The sequence below is a fragment of the Narcine bancroftii genome, chromosome 5, assembly GCF_036971445.1.
Source record: "Narcine bancroftii isolate sNarBan1 chromosome 5, sNarBan1.hap1, whole genome shotgun sequence".
NCBI classification, from domain to species: domain Eukaryota; kingdom Metazoa; phylum Chordata; class Chondrichthyes; order Torpediniformes; family Narcinidae; genus Narcine; species Narcine bancroftii.
Genome location: NC_091473.1, coordinates 182,734,094 through 182,756,757, shown reverse-complemented (window position 1 = coordinate 182,756,757; position 22,664 = coordinate 182,734,094). Strand labels below are relative to the sequence as shown.

Sequence of the window (22,664 nt, the reverse complement as noted above, 5' to 3'; positions counted from 1 at the left end):
TTAGCTTCTTTTGTTCCACTTTTTGCAATTTCGGCAGTTCAATTTCAGCTAAAAATTCCTCTATTTTATCATCTTTCCCCTCGTTCTCAGTTTGATACAATTGTTCATAAAATTCCTTAAAATTTTCATTAATCTCTGTTGGATTATATGTAATTTGTTTGTCCTTTTTCCTTCATGCCAGTATTGTTCTTTTAGCTTGTTCTGTTTTAAGTTGGCAGGCTAATATTTGATGTGTTTTTTTTCTCCCAGTTTGTAATACTTTTGCCTTGTTTTCATTATGTTCTTTTCCACCTTGTACGTTTGTAATGTTTCGTATTTGAATTTTTTGACCGCCAATTCTCTCCTTTTCATTATATCATCCCATTTTACTAATTCCTTTTCTGTACTTACTATCTCCCTTTCCAAGTGCTCTATTTCCCGATTGTAATCCTTTTTCATCTTTGTCACATAATTTATTATCTGCCCTCTCATGAAGGCTTTCATTGGGTCCCATAATATAAATTTGTCTTTCACTGATCCTGTGTTTATTTCAAAATGTTTTAATTTGGTGTTCAATAAACTCCCTAAATTCCTGTCTTTTAAGTAGCATGGGGTTTAAGCTCCATCTATATGTTCTTGTTGGAGTGTCCTCCAGTTCTATTGCTAATAACAGGGGTGAATGACCTGATAGTAGTCTACCTTTATACTGAGTTTTCTTCACTCTCCCTTGAATATGGGCTGACATCAAAAACATATCAATCCTTGAGTAAATTTTGTGCCTACTTGAATAAAATGAAAATTCCTTCTCTCTTGGGTGTTGCCTGCTCCATATATCTATAAGTTTCATTTCCTGCATTGATTTAACCATAAATTTGGCTACTTTATTATTTTTGCTTGTCTTTTGTTCAGTTTTATCCAACATTGTGTCCAAATTAAGGTTAAAATGCCCTCCTATCAATATATTTTCTTGTGTGTCTGCAATCTTCAAAAAAATATCCTGCATAAATTTTTGATCCTCCTCATCAGGCACATATATATTGACCAAATTCTAAAATTCTGAGTATATCTGATACTTTATCATTGCATACTTCCCTGTCGGATCTATTATTTCCTCCTCTATTTTGATTGGTACATTTTTATTAACTGGTATGGTTCCACCTCTAGCTTTTGAATTATAGGATGCTGCTGTTATGTGCCTACGCAGTCTCTCTTTCGTTTATGATCCATTTCAGTTAGATGCATTTCCTGCACAAATGCTACATCTATTTTTTCCTTCTTCCATAAATTTAGTCTCCTCTTCCTTTTAATTTGGTTATGTATTCCATTAATGTTTAGTCATATAGTTCAACATGGCCATCTGATATCTTGCATACACCTCTTTTCCATCTCTTTGCCACCTCCATCCCCCTTTTCACCATTTTCATCTCTTAGTTTTCTCTTATTACACTTACTGTACGACAACCCATTTAAGACATAAAGTACCCCCGCAGTTCCCACATCCACTAATACCTTAAACCCAAAAGTTCCACCCCCTCTCCGAGTTGTCCCAAATTCCTTGCCAGGCAACCACAACTCCCCTTTTCATTTGGATTGCGATCTTGTTTGCAACGTCAACTGATTTTTCAGTGATGGTTATTCCCCCTCTACCCAGCCATCTCCAGAAAAAACTTTTTTTAAAATCACATATAGCAAAGCTCTTTCTCTTCCTTTTCTCCACCCCCCTACTCCCTTTTTTTCCCTTCTCCCTCTTTAGTTCTTTACATATACATTGTTTTAAAATCTTTACATATACTTTATCGCCGTTCTTCATTCTTGTTACATCTCTTCATCTCTTCTCCTGTCCTGCAAATGTTCTGCGAATTCTTGCGCTTTCTCTGGATCCGAGAACAGTCTGTTTTGCTCCCCGGGGATAAATATTTTAAGCATGGCTGAATGTCTTAATATGAATTTGTAACCTTTTTTCCATAGGATCGATTTTGCTGTATTAAACTCCTTCCTCCTCTTCAAGAGTTCAAAACTTATGTCTCGGTTAAAAAATATCTCTTGACCCTTGTATTCCAATGGTTTTTATCTTTTCTAACTTTATTCCTTGCCCTCTCTGGTATATTTGCTCTTGTTGTGTATCTCAACAATTTTACTAAGATGGATCTTGGTTTTTGATGTGTCTGTGGTTTTGGAGCTAATCCTCTGTAAGACCTCTCTATTTCCATTTCTTCCTGTATTTCTGTTTAATTCCAGGACCTTTGGGATCCATCCTTTTATAAATTCCTTCACGTCTGGGCCTTCTTAACCCTCCTTCAGGCCCACTATTTTTATGTTGTTTCGCCTACTATAATTTTCCAACGTAACAGTTTTCTGAGATAACAACTCGTGTGTCTCTTTCATTTTTTTGTCACTTTCTTCCAATTTTTCTCTTAAGTCGTTCACTTCCATTTCTACAGCCATTTCTCACTCTTCCACAGTCTCTACTCTTATCCCTATTACCATTTCGAACCTTTGCATTTTATCTTCTGTTCTTTTCATTTTCCTTTTAATTGCATTAAACTCGAAAGATAACCATTCTTTTAATGATCTCATTTGCTCTTCAAAAGAGGCTTTATCTAGATTCTGTTCATCAATTTGACCTTTTATTTCTTTTTGTCCATCAGTTTTACCTTCTATCTCTCTGTGAAGATCTTTGTCTTCTTCTCCCTCTTCTTCTGTGTCTGTATCTTCTTCTCTTTTTTGGGTCTGCGCGTCCCTTCTGCTTTTTGCTGATGAGCTGCTTGTATGTCTTTGTCAGGCCTCCTCTTGCTGTGGATCCTCCCCTCCTGGGCTGCCCTTCTGTTGTGCTTCCTGCCGTTGACCCTCTTGTCGATCACCCCTCCGTCCATCTCCCTCGTCTGTTTCCTCGCTCCCTCCCCTGGGATCAGGCGTCCCTCAGCTGGTCGCGCTGGGCTGCCCGCTCCTCTGCTGAGCCCCCCTCCCGTCGGTGTCCTCTTGCTCCTTTGATTGGTCAGTTCCGGACATTTGTGTGGCTCCGAGAGCCGTGTTTGTGGTGCAGCGGCTGGTGGGTCGCGACTCCGCAGGGCCGGCACGAACCTCGGGGATGGGACGCTCCTCTCCAGCACAGCGTCCTGTTCCTTCGTGCAGGAAAGTCCTTCTCTTTCTTCTCGGCCACTTTTCTCCAGTTCTTTTTACTTTCTCCTTCTTGGGGCCATCTTCTTTCTCTTCTCTGTATCTTTCTCTTCTATTCTATTTTTGTTCTGCTTTGCTTTCTCCTATTTTCCAGGAGAGGGTTGGTTTCCCCGAGCGGCCACGACCCCAATCACGTGCCTTTCAACCTCGCGGAACTTCAAGAGAGGAAACCTGACGATATGAAGGAAGTTGACTCGGCTGCATCTGGCCCGGAGACCAGGAAGAGCAGCTCAGTGTCGGAGTGTGAACAGGGACCAGGCGCTTCTCTCTCCGCCCCCCACCCCACCTCCTCTCTCTCTCTCTCTCTCTCTCTCTCTCTCTCTCTCTCGGGGATGGCGGGGTTGCCGTTCACCGCGCTCGCCGCTTGTTTCTTCATCCTCTGGGGTGAGAGTCGCTCTCGGTTTGCGCGGAGCCGCGGTGCAGCTCGCAAGGGGCGACCGGGCTCGTCCGGCGAAGCGGTGTCGCCTTCTCCCTTAACGCCGAGTTTCTCTCCCTCAGGTGAGTCGCAGGGTTTGACCATCCACACAGACCGGAGTCGGTTCAATGTCACCGCCGGCGGCGACGCGACCTTTTCGGTGCGACCGTCAGTGAAGGTGAGGTCTGGGAACTGGGGTTTCAAGGACACAACCATTGTTACGTGGATCGGTTCATCTGTAGATGTGGATAATGCGTTCACTTCACGGGCTGAGTTATTGCTCCCCATCGGGTCACTCCTGCTGAAGTCGGTGACCACATCAGACAGCGGGGATTACACCGTGACCATGACTCCAGAGGTCGGGGATCAGCAAACAGCGACCATCGCTCTGCTGGTCATTGGTGAGTGAGACGTCGATCTGGCTGAATGATTTATTTTGCGGCGACTGTTTCCCACACACATACTCACCAGCACACACTCACCAACACCCGCACACTCTCTCTCTCTCACACATACAGTTTGGTGATCCTTGGTGCTGTGTCCAGGTTTTACCATCTGAATTCTTGATAAAAACTACAAAGGTTTGTAAGTTTAACAGCACATTTCTTTACTCACCTCAGGCTACTGGGTCGCATATTGATACAATGTTCCTCACCAGGCATCCACCTCTCTCAGTTGTGATGTGGCTCTTAGTGTATCAGTGGACATGCTCCAGCATAAAATGGTCCCAGGTTTCTTCAGTATATAACATCCCTCTTTCTTAAAACAATTATTTATATTTACAAAATTTATTACAACTTTAGGTTTTTATAAAATAAATCGTTCCTGCTTCTTTATCTGCAGTTGCAGTTAAGAATGAACTCTTCTATTTCCACATTTGCGGATCTATATCCTGTTCAGTGGAATCGCGCTGGTGGTAGGATGTTACTTTAGACCTTGTTGCAACTGTTTGGTTCAGTGGTTCTAATAGGAACATAGGAAGTAGGAACAGGAGTAGGCCAAAAATGGCCCATGGAGCCTGCTCCACCATTCAATATGATCATGGCTGATCTAATTTATGACCTAACTCCACCTACCTGCCTTCTCCCCATATCCCCTAATTCCTCTATCATGTAAAAATTTATCTAACTGAATTTTAAGTATGTTTAATGAGGCAGCCTCAACCACTTCCCTGGTTAGAGAATTCCAAACATTCACTACTCTGGGAAAAACTATTTTTCCTCATCTCTGTCCTAAATCTACTCCCCCGAATCTTGAGACTGTGTCCTCTCGTTTTAGTTTCCCCAGCCAGCTCAAAAAAACCTTCCTACATCTATCCTATCCATACCCTTCATAATCCTATATGTTTCTATAAGATCTCCTCTCATTCTTCTGAACTCGAGCGAATACAATCCTAGACAATTTAATCTTTCATCATAAGTCAACCCCTTCATCCCAGGGATCAACCTAGTAAACCTCCTCTGGACCGTCTCCAAAGCCAGTATATCCTTCCTCAAATATGGAGACCAGAACTGGACACAGTACTCCAGGTGCAGTCTCACCAGTACCTTATACAGTTGCAACATTACCTCCCTACTCCTGAATTCAATTCCTCTAGCAATTAAGGCCAACATTCCATTTGCCTTCTTAATAACCAGCTACACCTGCAACCTAACTTTTTGCGATTCATGCACAAGCACTCCCAAGTCCCTCTGCACAACAGCATGCTGTAGTTTTTCACCCTTTAAATAATATTCAGCTCTTTTCTTTTTCTTGCCAAAGTAGATAACCTCACACTTAATAACATTATACTCCATCTGCCAGATCTTTGCCCACTCATCCAGCTTAACTATATCCCTCTGCAGACTCTCCACATCCTCATTACAATTTGCTCTTCCACTCAATTTGGTGTCATCCGCAAACTTGGCTACACCACATTTTGTCCCCTCCTCCAAGTCATCAATGTAAATGATGAACAGTTGTGAGCCTAACACCGATGCCTGCGGCACTCCACTTACCACTCTCTGCCAACCTGAAAAACTTTGCCTCCTGTCAGACAACCAATTTTAAATCCAGGCCAATATACTTCCCCGGACTCTTTCCTGTAATTTACTGATAAGTCTCTTGTGCGGCACCTTATCAAATGCTTTCTGGAAATCCAAATATACAACATCAACCTGTTCCCCTCTATCCACCGCACCCATTACATCCTCAAAGAATCTGAACAAGTCTGTCAAACAAGATCTTCCCTTTCTAAAACCTGCCTGATTGAACCCTTACGTTCCAAAAGTTTCACTATTTCATCTTTAATGACGGCTTCAAGGACTTTTCCAACTACAGAAGTCAAGCTAATTGGCCGATAATTTCCATTCTTCTGCCTACATCCCTTCTTAAAAAGTGGTGTGACATTTGCTGTCTTCCAGTCTGCCAGGACCTGCCCAGAATCCAAGGAATTTTGGTATATGAGCACCAATGTATCAACTATAATTTCTGCCATTTCCTTCAGAACTCTTGGATGCATATCATCAGGACCAGGTGATTTGTCTGGCTTTAGTCCCATTAGTTTCTCCATTACTACTTCCTTTGTAACAACTATTTTATCAAGGCCCTCCCCAACATTCGCATCCTTAACTCTGCACTTGGGCATGCTGGACGTGTCTTCTACTGTGAAGACTGACACAAAATATTTGTTCAATGCCTCGACCATTTCCTCATTTTTTGCTACCAGTTTTCCTTTCTCATCCTCCAAGGGTCCTATGTTAACTCTGGCCACCCTCTTCCGTTTTATATATTTATAAAACTTTTTGCTTTCTGTTTTTATATTTTGTGCCAATTTACTTTCATAATCCTTTTTCCCATTTCTTATTACCTGCTTTGTAACCCCTTGTTGTCTCAAAGTTTTCCGAATCTTCCAGTTTCCCACTGCTCTTTGCAGCTTTGTGCACCTGTGCCTTCAATTTTATACTCTCCCTTATTTCCTTTGTTAACCACTGTTGATTTTTCCCTCCCTTGCTGCCCATTTTCCTGACCAGAATATATTTTTGTTGAGCATTACAAAATATTTCTTTGAAAATCTTCCACTGTTCCTCAACTGTTTCATCAATTAGCCTGTGCTCCTGCTGCTCGCTGTGCAGTCGTTGTGGTGTTGCTGGTCGGGGTTTCGCGTCGTGTCCCCTCACAAGTTGTCGGAATGACAGAAGCTGCTGATGCTTCAGGGGCTTTTTGTGTCAGATCTGGTGTTGGGGGAATGTGGGTCCTGTTCCTGCCAGATTCTGTCTCAATGACGTATGACCTTGGCCTCACGGCTATTCTCACAATCTTTGCTGGACTCCAGGTTTTATATCACTGGCTCTTGAACATGCACATGCTGCCCTGTGAAGAGTTCTGGTAAATGATTGTGCCTGTTTGTTAGAATGTTGACAACTTCCCTCTTGTATGTTGATCAACTTTCTTCTTTATTTCCTCTTGGTCATCTGGTGAATAGATTTTGCTTGGCAGGGTTGTGTTGTACTTTCTACCATTCAGAAGGTCTGCCGGGGCTTTCATGTCGGCCCTCAAGGGTGTTACTGGCAGTGACAGAAGAGCAAGGTCAGGGCCTTTCGTTGACTCTTGGCACTTAGTGAGAGTGCATTGAATATTCTGTACCCGCCTCTCCATGAATCCTGGCCCCTTGGGGTCATATGGCTATTTCTCTGAATTCTGTGATGGAATATTTGGAGATAGTTTTAGGAGATAAATTGGGAAAATTTGAGTAGGTTACAGACATACACACAGTTTTAAATCGGATCTTATTTGTAATGCTGAAGAATTCATAATCAGTGACTTTACTGAAACTATGGAGAATGCTATGCACATTTCACAAGTAGGTGCTAATTGAAATGACATCATGAATTAATGGAGTGATCTTTAAAGCAACGAGCAGGAGACACACTGTCTCTTGGTTGTTCTTTGCAAGGGCTTTGACCGTGTGCACAGAAGGGTCACTTCTGGGTTCTTGTTTACCTAAAACAACAGATGGGAGCAGATGACTGAATCCTATTGTGTGCTGGAGAATGAGGGTTTTGCAAATGAGAGAGAGAAGGACATGTGGCTGGCAGTTGAAATCACTGAGAGAGGGAGAGAGTGAACAGTGTCAGCCAGGAGAAGCTTGTTGGAACGGAATCAAAAGCTCCAGAGTGGCGGATGGCTGGAAATGCTATCTGACTGATGTTTCTCTTGGAATAAATGGAACAGAAAGTAATTCTGTGGCAGCCTGCAAGACCAAGGTTATCATCTGGAGAACCCTGATGGGGCATCCTTCATCAGCAAGACATTGAGGTGAATAGTTGTGGGACCTCAGTTGTGGAAATCCTGGAACAACACACTTTCTCTGCAAACCCTACAGGAACCTTCTTGAGCGGTAAACATTTACCTTTCGAGCACCAAAGCCTGGTGAACTTTATAGAACAATTACAGCATGGAAACAGGCCAATTTGGCCCTTCTAGTCTGCACTGATCCAAGTACCCTCCACTAATCCCACTTACCAGCACTCTGCCCATATCCCTCTATCCACTCTTTTTTAAATGACAAAATTGACCCTGCCTCCACCACCTTTCCTGGAAGCCCAACCCACACAATAACCACTCTCTGAGTAAAGAAGTTCCCCTCGTGTTACTCCTAACCTTTGCCCGTCAACTCTCAACCCATGACCTCTTGTATCCATCTCTCCTACTCTCAATGGGAAAATCCTTTCCACATCAACTCTATCTATCCCTCTCATTATCTTAAATATCTCTATCAAATCCCCTCTCAGCCTTCTATGTTCCAAGGAATAAAAACCTAATTTGCTCAATCTTTCCTTGTATTCCAGATGCTGAAACACAGGCAACATTTTTGTAAATCTTCTCTGCACTCTCTCAATCTTGTTAATAATATCTTTTCTATATATCGGTGACCGGAACTGGACACCGTACTCTAAATATGGCCTCATTAATGCCTTGAACAGTTTCATCATTACTTCCCAACTCCTATGTTCTATGCACTGATATATATAGGAAAACATACTAAAGGCCTTCTTCACCACCCAATCCACATGCACTCCTACCTTCAGGGAACAATGCTCTTTTATTCCCAGATCTTTCTGCTCCATGTAAAATTCTGTACACAGTATAAGAATTGCCTGCAACCAGTGAACGCGGAAGAATGAGAAGTGAGATTGAACTGTGAACCAAAGAACTTTTTTTAAATGTGCATGCACATTATATACACGTGCGCTTAGATTTGGAAGGGGGTTAAGTTGGGTAGTAAAGTCAATAGTGATAAGTTAAAGTTTGATTCTGTTTTCATGTTTAAAGATAATTAAAAACAACTTTTGTTTAAGTAACTACTTGCCGTGGTGAATATCTATTACTGCTGTGTTTTGGGGTCCTCAGGGGCTTGTAACAATTCATATAATGTGAACTGGGTCTGTGACAGATTATGTTCTATTTTATATTGTGTGTAGATATGTTTTACAGGAGATAAATCTTGGCAGTTTTTTTAGTTTAGGTCACACTCACACTCAGACACTTCAAAATGGATATCATTTAAAATGCCAGAGCTCTGTTCATGCCAAACAGTTCAGGCTCCAGGTGCCTTTGCAAAAACTTAGTTGGATACCTATAAGGACTTCAGAAGTAGGTGTTCATTGGACATTCTGTGGAGTAAAGGATTATTGTTTTGGAATCTCCAGGGTTTGCAAAGCCAAACTGTCCACACTCTCATGAGAGGACAGCCCTCATATCCTCAGAATTTGCTCAAGGTTCCTCCTGTCGCCTGGTGTAAGTGTCTTCTCTGTGGAAGAGGGGCCAACACTGTGTGCGGTACCCACGGTGAGAAATCACCAGCCTGCCGCGGCACTGACAAAACCTCTCAATTCGAGGACTCAACCACTCTGCAATAAAGAGCAACGTGTCGGTGACGAGTCTGGACTTTATGGACAAAGTCCCGCTGTGTCTCATTTCACTTTCCCGTTATATTTTCAGAGCCTGTGTCTAATGTCACTGTAACACTCAACAATTCAAATCCAGTTGAAGTCAAGGATACAATACTTCTCACTTGTGATGCTCAGGGCACTGTGCAGACACGGATGTGGTTCAAAAACGACCAGCCCATCCAGGCAAATGATAGGATATTAATATCTCCAGCGTCTCGTCATCTGACAATAAGCCACGTTAATAGAAATGACACAGGAACCTATAAATGCACCGTAGGCAATGACTTCAACAAAAGCAGTGCAGAGACCATCGTGAAAGTTAACTGTAAGTATTGAGGTAGTTCGAGAGCAGATGACACATAGACATGGACAGTGAAGATGGCATTCAATGTCTGCAGAGAATTCTGGACCAGCTGTAAAAGTGGGGTGTAAAATGGCAGATGGAAATTAATGTGCACAAGTGTGAGGTGTTGCATTTTGGAAGGACAAACCCACAAAAGGACGTACACAGTGAAACAGTGGGGAACTGAGGGGTGCGGTAGAACTGAGGGATCTAGGAATACAGATACATAATTCCCAGAAAGTGGCGTCACTGGTAGACAAGGTCATACAAAGAGTATTGGAACATTGGCCTTCATTGAGTACAGGAGTTGGGTTTTTATGGTAAAGTTGTATGAGACATTGGTGAGGTCAAATCTGAAACATTATGAAAAGTAAAACACAAAAGACTACAGACATCATGGTTGAAGTAAAATCACGGCGCTGGAGAAACTCAACAGGTCAAACAGCGTCCTTTATATTGCAAGGATAAAGATACATCAAGCCCAAAATGTTAGTCCTCTATCTTTAACATTGCATGTAAATGACACTGTTTGACCTGCTGAGTTTCTCCAACATTATGTTTTTAATTTGGAGTATTGTGTACAGTTTTGTTAATCTAACCACAGCAATTATATCAATAAAATTTGGAGTGCAGAAAAGATTTTCAAGAATATTTCCAGGACTTGAGGAACTAAGATGCAAGGAAAGGGTAAACAGGTTGAGACTTTATTCCCTGGAGCGTAGAACAATGAGGAAGATTTGATGAGGTATTTAAAATGATGTGGGGGACTGACAGAATAAATGGAGTTCGGTTCTTTCCACTCAGGGTGGGTGAGATACAAACCTGAGGACTTGGGTTAAGGGGGAAAGTATAGGGGAAGATGAGGTGCATCTGTTGAGAGGGAGAGTGGTGACAATGTGGAACAAGCTGCCAGCTGAAGTTGCAAATGTGGGCTGTATTATTACATTGAAGAAGGATTTGGATGCGTAGCTGGATGGGAAGCGAATGGGCTGGGTGCAGGTCTGTGGAACATGGGAGAATAATAGTTTGGCCCAGATGACCGTGGCTGAAGGGTTTTTTTCTCTCTGGTGTAATATTCCATGGTTTGCACACCATGTTGGTACTTACAGAATCAACAGACCATCTCGATTTCTGTTTGTAGATGGACCAGAGAACGTTCGAATTGAACCGCAGGGTCCAGTTGTGGCCAATATTCGTTCGACGGTCACATTAACTTGCTCTGCACTCTCAGTTCCCATTGGTGAATTTTTCTGGTTCCTTGGGACAAGTAAACTGCAGTCAGGTCAGGCATTTGCCATCAGGTCATGACAAGCGGTTGACTGTGGGAATTACACTTGTCAGGTCAAAAACTCCAGAACCAAGAAGAGTATTAATCAAATTGTTGAAATAACACCGCGAGATGAGTAAACATTTCCCTCTGCGTTCTCCGTGGATCACGTTCATAACGTAAGCAGGAGATAAAGGGGTCTATCTATTTTCATAACTGCACAGGTTACGTCAATGTTTTTCTCTGCATTCCACTTGGATTGACTGTAAAAGTTCCTTACAATTGTTTTGCATGCCTCCTGCGCCCCTCTTCAGCCTGGTATGCTAATCAGAGAATAGTAATACAGGGCTGAACGTGGAGCTGAACAGGGGTGAGAGACGGTGCAAAGGGATTTACTGAGGAGCCAAGTGCCAGGTAATACCCTCACTTCGATCTCTCGGGGGCACGGTGCCCTTTCAGTTTTTGCTTATGCTTTGTTAACTCAAGAATGAGTTAAGGTGCTCGGTGATGTTAATGGGATGGGTGAGGGGGGGTTGAGTCCATTTCCCGGCTTCAATGCATGAGATCGAAGAGTCCATGTCTGAAAGCAAGGTCAGTCCTAGTCAAATGCAGATTCGTTTGACAGCGCTTTCAGTTTGTTGATGGCATCACTGGGAGCTTCAAGAAGTCGGGGATGGTTCTCGACACCCACAATCTTGGCTAGTGCTGGTGGACTGGTACTAGATCTGCAGGGTCGATGTCAGGGCTGTTGTTTCTCCTCGTCGTATATAAATGATTTGGATTATGGAGAAGACGGTTTTTTGTGACTATGTTTAAAGATGATACCAAAATGGGTGATGCTGAGGACACAAATAAGGTAACAGCCAAAGAGGACAATGTTGGGAAGTGGACGGTCTTGCACTTCGGTAGAAGAAATAGACAGGCAGAATTAATTAGATGGGAGGAAAATTCAAAATCCCAAGATGGAAAGGGTCTTGGGAGACTTCGTGCAGGATACCCTGAAGGTGAACCACCGGGTTGGTGAAAAAGGCGAATAGAATGTTGGTGTTCATTTTGAGCATGTAACAGCAGGGGTGTGATGTTAAGGCTTTCCAGGCACAGGTGAGGCCTCACGTGGAGTATTGGGTACAGTTTTGGGCATCTGGTTTTAGAAAGGAGAGGGTTCAGAGAGTATTCACTGGAATGAGACGAGGAATAAATGGGTTTGCATGTGAGGAACATTTGTCGGCACTTTATTTAAATTTTAAAAACATGGTACATAAAATTACTAAACAATACAAAATATTAATAACTATAATGGAAACCCCTCTAACCCCCCCCTTACCCAGAAAGCCCTCCCCCTTTGTATACCCCATTACCTAAAATCACCCCTATGCTCACCCCTAACTACCCTTTTTAAAAGGAAAGAAAGGAGAAGTGAACTATAATACCAGATAAATATTGTGCATTGAGACAGTGAACCACAACAAGGCAGAAGTATTCAACATTTTAAACCCATAGAGGCTCCAAATAAGGTTCCAAATGTTCCGATAGCTAAATAATTATCTTGTAAATTATATGTTACTTTTTCCAATGGTTCACAAGATCTCAGTTCAATAACAAAATCCGTACACAAAAAAGGAATGTAAACAAACTGATAGTGCATTACAGGGAGGAAAATACAGATAGAGGTCTGCAGCCTACATCAGGGCATAAGAACATCACAAACAGGAGAAGGAGGCGGCCATCCGGCCCGTCGAGCCTTCTCTGCCGTTCGTGGCTGATCCGAGGAAAGGCTCATCTCAGCCAACCTGCCTTTTCCCCACATCTCTTTATTCTCCGACAATATAAAAATTTACCCAACCTGGTTTAAAGTTCTCTAGGTGGCCATGGACCGTCCAAGTCATCACCTATCCTAGTGACGAGAGGAGTCACGTGATGGAGTAGTGGCCGGACGGTGAACTCCAGCCCTCTCCAGAAAAGTCGGGAAAAACAAGAGAAAATACAAAGGCACAGAAATACAAGTTAAAGAAAAGTGAGTATAAAGGTGGAAAGAAGATGGAGACAAAAGGAGAAAAATCAAAATCAACGGAAAGAAGAGAGGAAGAGAAGACAACGGAGGAAAAAGGTGAAGGCCTTACCTGTCCGAAGAGGCCCGCTGTGGAGAGAGGAGCCCACTACCTCAGGTCGGTAGAAAAAGAACTACAACAATGGCTCACAGAGCCGAGTAAAAGTGCGCAACCGCGCATGCGCGACTCCTCGCGCATGCGCGATGCGCATGAAAAAAAACACACCGACGGGAGGGGGGACCAGCTGGGGAGTCGATCTCCACAGCTGGCAACGACAGCTGCAGAACACCTGCAGCAAGAAGAGACCACAGAAGACAATGGAAACAAGAAAGAAGAGGAGGAAAGGGCATCAAAGAAACAACAGATGGCCAACCCAGAGGAAGAAGAAGAGGAAGAACACAGTGAAATAGATAAAGGGAAAGGCAAGGTAAAGGATATACTTGCTCTTGTTAGAGGATACATGGAGTCATTTAAAGAATGGCAAACACATGAATTCAATGATTTAAGAAAAAGAATAAACAACACAGAAAAGAAAATAAATAAAATGGATATGACCTTAACAGAAATGGGGAAAAAAATGGACAAGATGGAAGAACGGGCAATAGCAGCAGAAATGGAGGTAGAAGACTTAAAAAAGAAATTGGAGGAATCTAATAAAAAAACTAAAGAGACACAAGAATTACTAGCCCAAAAAATAGATATAATGGAAAATTATAACAGAAGAAATAACATAAAGATAGTGGGCCTTAAGGAAGATGAAGAAGGCAAGAATATGAGGGAGTTTATAAAAGAATGGATCCCTAAGGCCCTAGGATGTCCAGAACTACAGCAAGAAATGGAAATAGAAAGGGCACATAGAGCATTGGCCCCTAAACCACAACCACAACAAAAACCAAGATCTATTGTAGTAAAATTCCTAAGATATACTACAAGAGAAAAGGTACTGGAGAAGACAATGGAAAAAGTAAGAGAGGGCAACAAACCACTGGAGTATAAAGGGCAAAAAATCTTCATTTATCCAGATATAAGCTTTGAACTCCTAAAGAAGAGAAAAGAGTTCAATACAGCAAAAGCGATTTTATGGAAGAAAGGATATAAATTTACACTGAAGCATCCTGCGGTATTGAAAATATTTATTCCAGGACAACAAAACAGACTGTTCTCGGATCCAGAAGAAGCACGAAAATTTGCAGAACAATTACCTATCCTAGCGACATCCCTGCTGGTCCACGAGGGTAAGAGTAGAGAGGGCACAACATGCCGACAATAATGAGAACTGACAGATGTTGTGTTCTCACCTGTTGGTCATAGAACATAGAATATTACACCACAGCACAGGCCCTTTGGCCCACAATGTGGTGCTGACCTATATAAACATACCCAAAACGAAGTTAAGTATTGGCTCACTCCTTCCCTTTCATCTCTGTTCCATCTCTTTTTAATCACCCTGTTGAACCAGCCTCCACCACCACCCCTGGCAACGCATTCCAGCCACCCGCCATACTCTGTGTTAAAAGAAAACCTACCCCTCACTTTGTACAGACATCCCCTGGCGTTTGCTCGACCTGCCATGGGAAAAAAGGTGCTGGCTGTCCATGTGGTCTGTGCCTCTCGTAACCTTGCAGATCCTTGTTAACTCACCTGAAGGGCTGGTGAAAATTCAGTGTGGTTCCCGATATTCTATTGATTGCTTTTAAAGTTCAAATGTTCTTTTTGGAGCAACTTTCCTTTATTCCGCATGATTTAACAGTCAACCTGTCAGTCCCAAAAACAATGAACATGGAAGAGTTGGCGGGCAAAATAAACTGAACCGGTGGACAAAGTCCAGGGTTCAGACAGCCTACGGCACTGGTTCTTCCCACTCACATCCCACTTTAAATATTCCCCATGTCATCAGTGCTTTGTGATTGCAAAGGGATTACTTAAAGAGGGATGTGGGTGGGGGAAAAAAAGTTTGAAAACCACTGTTTTAATTGTCCCTCATTGACTCGTTATGTGCACTGTTTCCAAACTCCAAAGGTCTAGAGCATTGGTTCCCAACTTTCCCTTCCCACTCGCATCCCACCATAAGCAATCCCTTACTAATCACAGAGCACCGATGGCAGAGGGAATACTTAAAGTGGGATGTGAATAGAAAGAAAAAGGTTGAGAACCACTGGACTACGGGAAGGCAACAAAATGGAAAACGTTTGGGGTCTGAAGCCTGCATCAGGACTTGGGTGAGGAATAAACTCGAGAGGTGAATGCTGGCTCAATTTTGACATTTGTGAAAATTTGGTCAGTTATCTGGGTGGCAGGGGTATGGAGGGATATGGACTGACTGCCGATCAGTGGATTTAAGGGAATAACAGTTTGGCACAGAAGGGTCAAAGGGCCTGTTGCTCAACTGCTGTGATCTATGAATGGAGGAAGGTGACGAGAGAAGGGTGGAAGGAGGGTGGGATGGAAGATGGAGGGGTTTATGTAGTGTAGGTGAAGGAAGATGGATAAGAAAGGCAGATCTGGTGGATCCAGATGAGGAACGGAGGGGGATGGGATTGATGGCCGGGTGGTTTTAACCCGTGAATCCCACTCAGACAGGAACAGAGGGGGAGGGGACAGGTACCCACTGAGCTGAAACCCTTGGTCCTACTCAGGTGGGGGAGGTGAAAAAAAGTGGGGAACAGAGGCGGGGGAGGGGTGTGGTGGGGGTGATGCTTGGAAAATCTCCTTCACTTGGTTATGTCTCAATACACAATGCCGCCCTGTGAACTTGTTCACCCTCCTCCTCCCCAGAAACAAACCCACTTCCCCTTCTGCTTCCATCCCATGATGTGACATGGCTCCCTTGTGCACATTTTCAGAACGACTCTCTCCTGGTGGTTTGTCGGCTGGGGCGAAAGCTGGCATCGCGATTGGCGTTATTGCTGGAGCTGCGATGGTCTGCGGGTTGGTCGTGTGGTTTGTCAGGAATAATATGAACAGGTAAATGCACTTCATTCAAATGTTTCCTGCATTTTCATTAAACACGACAAGGGTTGTTGTCCTCAGGCGACAATGGTCATTTGTTACCATTGTTACTTTTTTCCAGTCATGTTGTAAGATGGTTATAATATGAATGTTTGCAAGATGTGGCTGAATTTCACCACTTGTCCAGAACAATAACTTCTGATTCCGATTTTTGGATTCTTTTCCATCAGGAGGGCGCCTCCAGGGAGGCGTGCGGCAGAAATCACTGCGGGAAGAAACAGTGAGAGAAATCCTTTTCCCATCCCCATGTTACTCCTCCCTTAGAAATACCACCAGCTGCCACCGCACTGGGAATTGATTTGGGAAACTTTATCACACGAGGGAGGGCAGTTGGAGTCTCATGAAGGGGCAATAACCCCACATCTTGGCTTGTTGGTTTTGGCGATTAAGGTTCGAGTCTCCATTTATTAAGAAGACAGGAGCATGGGAGCAGGAGTCAGCCCCCTAGCCTGTTGGGCCTTCTCCACCATTCAATGAGACCAAGGCTGATCTGATGATCATCTCCACTGACCTGCCTTTTCCCCATATCCCTTCATTCCCCTCTATGTAAAAATCTACCCAATCTGGTCTGAAATCTATTTCCTGAGGTGTCACTTCCACTGCTTTAACGGGCAGCGAATTCCACCGATTCCCACCCTCTGGTAAAAGCAGTTCCTCCTCCTCACCGACCAAAATCTACTCCCCGGTATCTTGAAGCTATGTCCCCTCATTCTGGTCTCCTCCACCAATGGGAACAACTTACCTCGCGCTATCTGATTTTGATCATTTAATATGTTTCCATAAGATCCCCTTCGGCAGCCCCTTCTTGCCCTCACGTCCTGGTTCCGATTCCTGACTCCCATGAGCCAGTTTTCAGCAACCTGTGTGGGTCATTTGACCACAGTTCTCCAACCTGGCATTCCTGATTTTGATGCTCGTACCTTCATGCTGACGGTAGTGGGTTGAATATTCAGTGCGCTGGACGGAGAGGGACTTCAATAACTCTTTGAGCCCTATTGACGCAGCTCTCACATTAATTGTGTTGATAGAGGAAAGGGAGACAGACCCCAGTGATCCTCGGCTGTCTGGACCAGTGGTTCTCAATATTTTTCTTTCCACTCACAATCCATTTTAGTCATCCCTAGGCCATCAGTGCTTCATGATTAGTGAGGGATTGCTTCAGGTGGGATGTGGGTGGAAAGAAAAGGTTTAAAAACCGCTCTTTTAATCGTCCCTAACTGACTCATTTTCTGCACAGGTTCTGAACTCCAAAGGAAAGGGGCCAATGACCATTTTACTCCAGCAAAATATTTCATTAACAATCAGATCTAGAGTGGTGATTCTCAACCTTCCCTTCCCACTCACATCCCACCTTCAGCAATCCCCCACTAATCAGAGCCCCAGTGGCCTAGGGATTACTGAAAGTGGGATGTGAGTGGAAAGAAAAAGGTTGAGAATCACTGGGTTCGACATTTGGGTGGATACTTTGTAGTTACCGTCCCCCACAGCGATGCATCCAAACAGGACACCCCCTTTCGTGCCCCTGTAAGAGGTTGTCCAGATGGGGACCGTTGGACTCGCCCACCTCAGCCTCCTGAGGACGTGTGGGCACTGTTGCGCTTTCAAAGTGTAGCTATTCCTTGCTCTGCGTCGCTCGACCTGGGGCCTGTTGAACTGTATCGCACCTCATTTCTCACCAACAACTGGGGACTTTGCTGCCCTATATAAATCCGCAAACGACAAGCAGCAGAACAGGAAAAGCTCATCAAGTCTTCTGTTAGTACAAGTACAACCTGACGAAACAGCATTCTCTGGTCCTCGGTGCAAAAACACGCAGACACACATACGGACATGGCACATATTTAGACCAATGTCTGCTGTACACGCATGAGAAATATAGTTTCGTACATACAAGAGTTTCGGGAGGTCATTGTGAGCTGTTCCTTTGGGCGTTCAGCATTCTCACCTCCCGTGGGAAGAAATTGTTCCTCAGCCTCGTGGTGCCGGCTCTGAGACCCCCGTATCTCTTCCATGACGGGAACCACTAGAAGATCCTGTGTGTGGGGGGGGTGATGGGGGTTACAAGGGGTGAAATGTACAGTGTGGGTGCGAAGTGGAGGGGAGTTTGAACCATTTTAATTTTATGTATGGATCCAAGGGGCCGGTCCTTCTCCTCTGCGTTGGAAACTTATTCTAATATTGTAACTGGAGTGACTGAGTGTTTTGTATTCCCACAGATGCCTTGACCACAGATGCTGAAAGCACATCGCGGACATATGAAAATATCCCACGGATGAATGTTCGTACTGTTGAACTGATATGGTTTGGTATCCATGTTTCCCATTTTCCTTCCATACGCCACGGGTCAGAACGGTCAGAGCACCATATGCAAAAGCCCGAGGGAAATTCAACAGGTCATTCAGCGTATCCTGGGAGTAAAGGTGTAACTAATTTCTCGGCCCGAGCCCGTTATCAAGGGGTGGCCGTGACTGTAAAGGGGGGGTGGGGGGGAGAGAGGGACTGCAGCTCATTTGGGGGGACGCATCACCTCATTTGGGGGGACTGTAATGGAAGATTCTAACCGTGTTTTTGTTTTTAACTTTTCAGCTCTTGCTCCTGCAAGGCTGACAAGATGCTTGTGTTTTAGAATCAGCAGACATAAGCTAAATTCCACCGAGGGGCCAGCGATGCAGTTACCTGATGAAAGGTTGGGAAGGGCTAGCATATTGTAGTGTGAAATCAGCTTTTGAATTTGTAATAAACATTTGTATAATCTGAACTGCTCTCGGTGTGTGTGTCTATTTTCTTTCGGTAGCTCAAACACTATGACCAATCTAAAACGAACAAAGTGAGAGGTACAAGTTTACCCAAGACAATTGGTGCTGCGAGCAGGGTTGGTCTCAAGATGTTTCGCCGAAAGAAAGAGGTGAGCCCTGAGCACTTCTTGATTCCAGGATGGACTTCCAAAGACGATGGGTTTGGCATGTTGGCCAATACCCTGTCTTTGTTGGGACCACCCATTAGTTGGGATGAGAAGTTAGATTAATCAAGTGCGCCTCTGGGAGAGCGGGTTGCCACTCTCCTTCGAGAAAGTAAATTTCCTGATTAAAAAGGGGACACTAACAGACGGTTTTTGGCTGGTGGCCACAGCCTTACGCCACTCCGTTCAACGTGAAGCAGAATCAGTTCAAAGAGAAGTTGAATCTCAGCACAAGAGAAAGCAATTATAGGAGGAGGTAGAAGCCATGCGACAACGCTGTTCCATGATGAGCGAGATTGTTCGCACCAGTCAGGACAGAGCCAAAGAATGGGAAGATGAGCATGTCCAAACGATCTGCTGTAATATTAAACTCCGGCAGCAGTTCTGTGCAGATAAGGAAAGGCATGGAGTAGAACCCAATCCATATCGTATTCGTGCCATGATAAGGAATGGTGACGATCCTGATGTAATTGAGGATTGGGATGGGAATATCTGGAATGATGACCATGGTAACGATGCAGATACTCCTCAGCATGTGCCTAACATACTACCCTCTCCACCTGCTGTTCACGACCGCCCCATAAGGCAGCAGACTTCCCAAACAGATGGAATGGGGGATGATGTAAGGGTAGAGATGGAAGGGATAGATACCCCGGTCTCTCACGTGGACCCAGGCGAAAATACCCAAACCCCTGCTTATGCTCTATGGCCTACTCCCTCTACGGGATGGCCCCGAACTCCTCCCCTAGACTGGGTGGAGGGTCCTGTGGGCCAAAGTGGGAACAGGGGTCGGTAAAAGAGCTGGCTGCCATTGGAGATCGATTTAGGCAAAAGGAAGGAGAAACTCTGGCAGCCTGGCTCCTGCGTGTCTGGGAACAAGGAGGGGGTAATGTATTTTTAACCCCTGAGGAATTGTTGGGATTAGGAACATTGACTACTGATATCCGGGTCACTGCTGAGCTGCGGGGTAGAGGAAGAGAGGTGGATTACTTACTTGCCACTCTGGGGGATGCCCTGCTACGGGTAATCCAATCACCAGTAGATTGGGATTTACATTTGCAGAACAATTGGGGCACCACAGAGGAAGGTAGAGCAGTAATTTGTCAACTGGCCTCTGCCTTGTATGCAGGGCATTTGAGGCTGTGGGCACATGGGGGGAGCCCTGATGAAGAGATATTCACGGCCGGAATGCATGTCAGATTGGTTCGTTCCGCCCAACCCACTGTACAGGGACTGGTTCTGTCCGTAACTAGTCCGCAAATTGGGCACCCTGTGTCTGAGGCGGTGCACGCCTTATCTGGGCTTCAAGAATTAGAGGTGGGAGGTAAAATCCACTCACGTACAACCCAGGTTAAATCAGACAAGCAGGATGAAAAGAGAGGGGCTGCGGCTAATAACGGACCGACAAGAAAGGACCCTTTTCTAACCTTGTTAAAGTTAGGCGTAACCTAAAAGTGATATTGATGGGAAACCTACTGCAGTCCTTTATGCCCTTTATAAGAGAAAAGCAGGGGAACATCATCCCCAGCTGCTGTCCTCCTGGCCCAGCTGTGCCTTCCGCTCCCACTGCTGCTTCTATCAAGACAGCTTCTCCTGCTCCAGTTACCCCTGATGATGTACAACAAATGGTTAACAAGGCTCTTATGGATAACAGTGGCATGTGGGCCTGGAAGCCCCCGAACCCTACTAAAGCTTGAAGGTGTGGGCAGGGCTCCCGTGTCTACTCCATTGAGATACGGCGGATACACAGGGACCCACGGCCTTACATACTGTTAACAATCCATTGGGGTGGGGGTAATGACCGCCAATATTTGGCCTTGGTCAATACCGGTGCAGAGCACTCGGTGATTCCGGGTAACCCCGACCTCTGGACTGGACCGACTTTTCAAATGGAGGGGTTGGGAGGAGCGGTCACCCTGGCAAAGGAAATGAAGTCCATGCCACGGTGGGTGATAGCCCTTCCCCTGTCTGGTTACATGCCCTGGTGGCTGCTACTGACGAGTGTATCCTGGGCATCAATATGTTGGCCGGTACGGCCCTTAATACTAGTCAAGGGGGATTTGCATTTGGAATTTGTACTATTACAAAAAGACTAGTGGTGGGTCGGGCTAAGTGGGATCCTGTGATGGTGCCACCCCCCATGAAACCAGTGTGCATTCCACAATATCACCTCCCTGGAGGGCAAGAAGAGATTAGTGCCACCATCGATGTTTTGCAAGAAGAAGGGGTAGTGAAGCCTGCAACGTCGCCCTTTAATATCCCTGTTTGGCCAGTCCAGAAGCCGGTTGATATTCATTTTTGGAACAAACATGCCCCACCACTTGCTTCGGCAGTTCCGGACATTGTTACCCTTATTGAAAACATTGCTACTGGGAACTCAGGAATATGGTATGTTGTCATTGATCTTGCTAACACCTTCTTCAATATTCTTGTAGCTGAGGACTCACAGGATCAGTTCGCCTTTACCTGGAAGGGGCGCCAGTATACCTTCACCCACCTCCCTCAGGGTTATGTACACTCTCCCACTATTTGCCACAGCCTAATTGCCCGTAATTTGGAGACTGTGCCAGTATCGCTTTCCCTCTCAATTCAACACTATATTGATGATATGATGATCCAAGGGGCCACAGAAGAGATGGTACAGGAAGGTTTGAAGAGTGTACAAGATGCAAAGAGGGTGGGCCATTAACCCGGCCAAGATACAGGGCCCGTCCCAGACGGTTATATTCCTTGGAATTCAGTGGCATGCTGGAGAACAAGTGGTTTTCGATAAAGTTCGCAATAAAATCGCAGACTGGGCCACTCCTACTTTCAAAAAAGAGACCCAGCGTTTCCTGGGATTATTGGGATACTGGCAACGCCATATTCCACACTTGGCATTGCTTTTATGTCCTCTATATAAGGTTACCCAAAAGAAAACAGATTTTGTATGGGGTGACGATCAGGAAAGGATGTTCCAGTCTGCCAAGCAGGCTATTCTTCAGGCCCTGCCCATTGCTCCCCGCATCCCAGATACCCCTGACGAACTACAGGTCTCTCTTACTGATGATGTGGCATCCTGGAGCCTCTGGCAGAAACAAGAGGGCCGCCGAGTCCCACTGGGATTCTGGTCACGCACCATGCGCGAGGCTGCCATACGTTATTCTGATTTTGAACAACAGTTACTACCCTGTTACTGGGTCCTGCTGGAGACTGAACGAATAACAGGCGATGCAGATGTTCATCTGTGACCTGTACTTCCATTAATGAACTGGGTCCTGGCTAATGACGGTAATCTAAAGATCGGGCGGGCTCAGCAGTCTTCTATTGTTAAATGGAAGTGGTATATTCAGAGTCGTGCGACCAGAGGGCCTGAAGGGGTGGGCCGCATACACGAACAGGTGGCTGATCTTCCGTCTCGTCATGAGGACGTTGAACCCACCTTTCGCCCCTCCTTTACCCCCTTCACCAGTTCAGTGGGGTAAACCATATGATTCGCTCACTCCAGCAGAAGAAGTGGATGCCTGGTTGACTGACAGTAGCAGCCGGTGGGTG

General features: G+C 44.8%; 1 protein-coding gene across 3 annotated transcripts; it reads left to right on the top strand.

Moving 5' to 3' along the window:
- The first annotated feature begins 2,698 nt into the window (after positions 1 to 2,698).
- On the top strand, positions 2,699 to 18,665 carry LOC138764299 (uncharacterized). 3 transcript variants are annotated; one of them, XM_069940036.1, is made up of 5 exons: positions 2,699 to 3,540; positions 3,655 to 3,972; positions 5,974 to 6,085; positions 16,006 to 16,126; positions 18,388 to 18,665. In XM_069940036.1, the coding sequence occupies exons 1-4, from the start codon at positions 2,736 to 2,738 to the stop codon at positions 16,115 to 16,117; spliced, it is 1,347 nt and encodes a 448-aa protein (XP_069796137.1). In that variant the 5' UTR covers positions 2,699 to 2,735; the 3' UTR covers positions 16,118 to 16,126; positions 18,388 to 18,665. The 3 variants fall into 3 exon arrangements, with proteins under 3 accessions (XP_069796137.1, XP_069796138.1, XP_069796136.1); XM_069940037.1 differs by lacking the exon at positions 5,974 to 6,085 and having other exon boundaries at positions 18,388 to 18,663; XM_069940035.1 differs by lacking the exons at positions 5,974 to 6,085; positions 16,006 to 16,126; positions 18,388 to 18,665 and adding an exon at positions 9,554 to 9,926.
- Positions 18,666 to 22,664: the final 3,999 nt, after the last annotated feature.

Coding starts and splice junctions, on each gene's coding strand:
- LOC138764299 (XM_069940035.1), top strand. CDS start 2,736: ATGAGCTGCTTGTATGTCTTTGTCAGGCCTCCTCTTGCTGTGGATCCT. Junction 3,541..3,654: donor TTGTTTCTTCATCCTCTGGG/GTGAGAGTCGCT, acceptor TCTCTCCCTCAG/GTGAGTCGCAGGGTTTGACC. Junction 3,973..9,553: donor CATCGCTCTGCTGGTCATTG/GTGAGTGAGACG, acceptor TTATATTTTCAG/AGCCTGTGTCTAATGTCACT.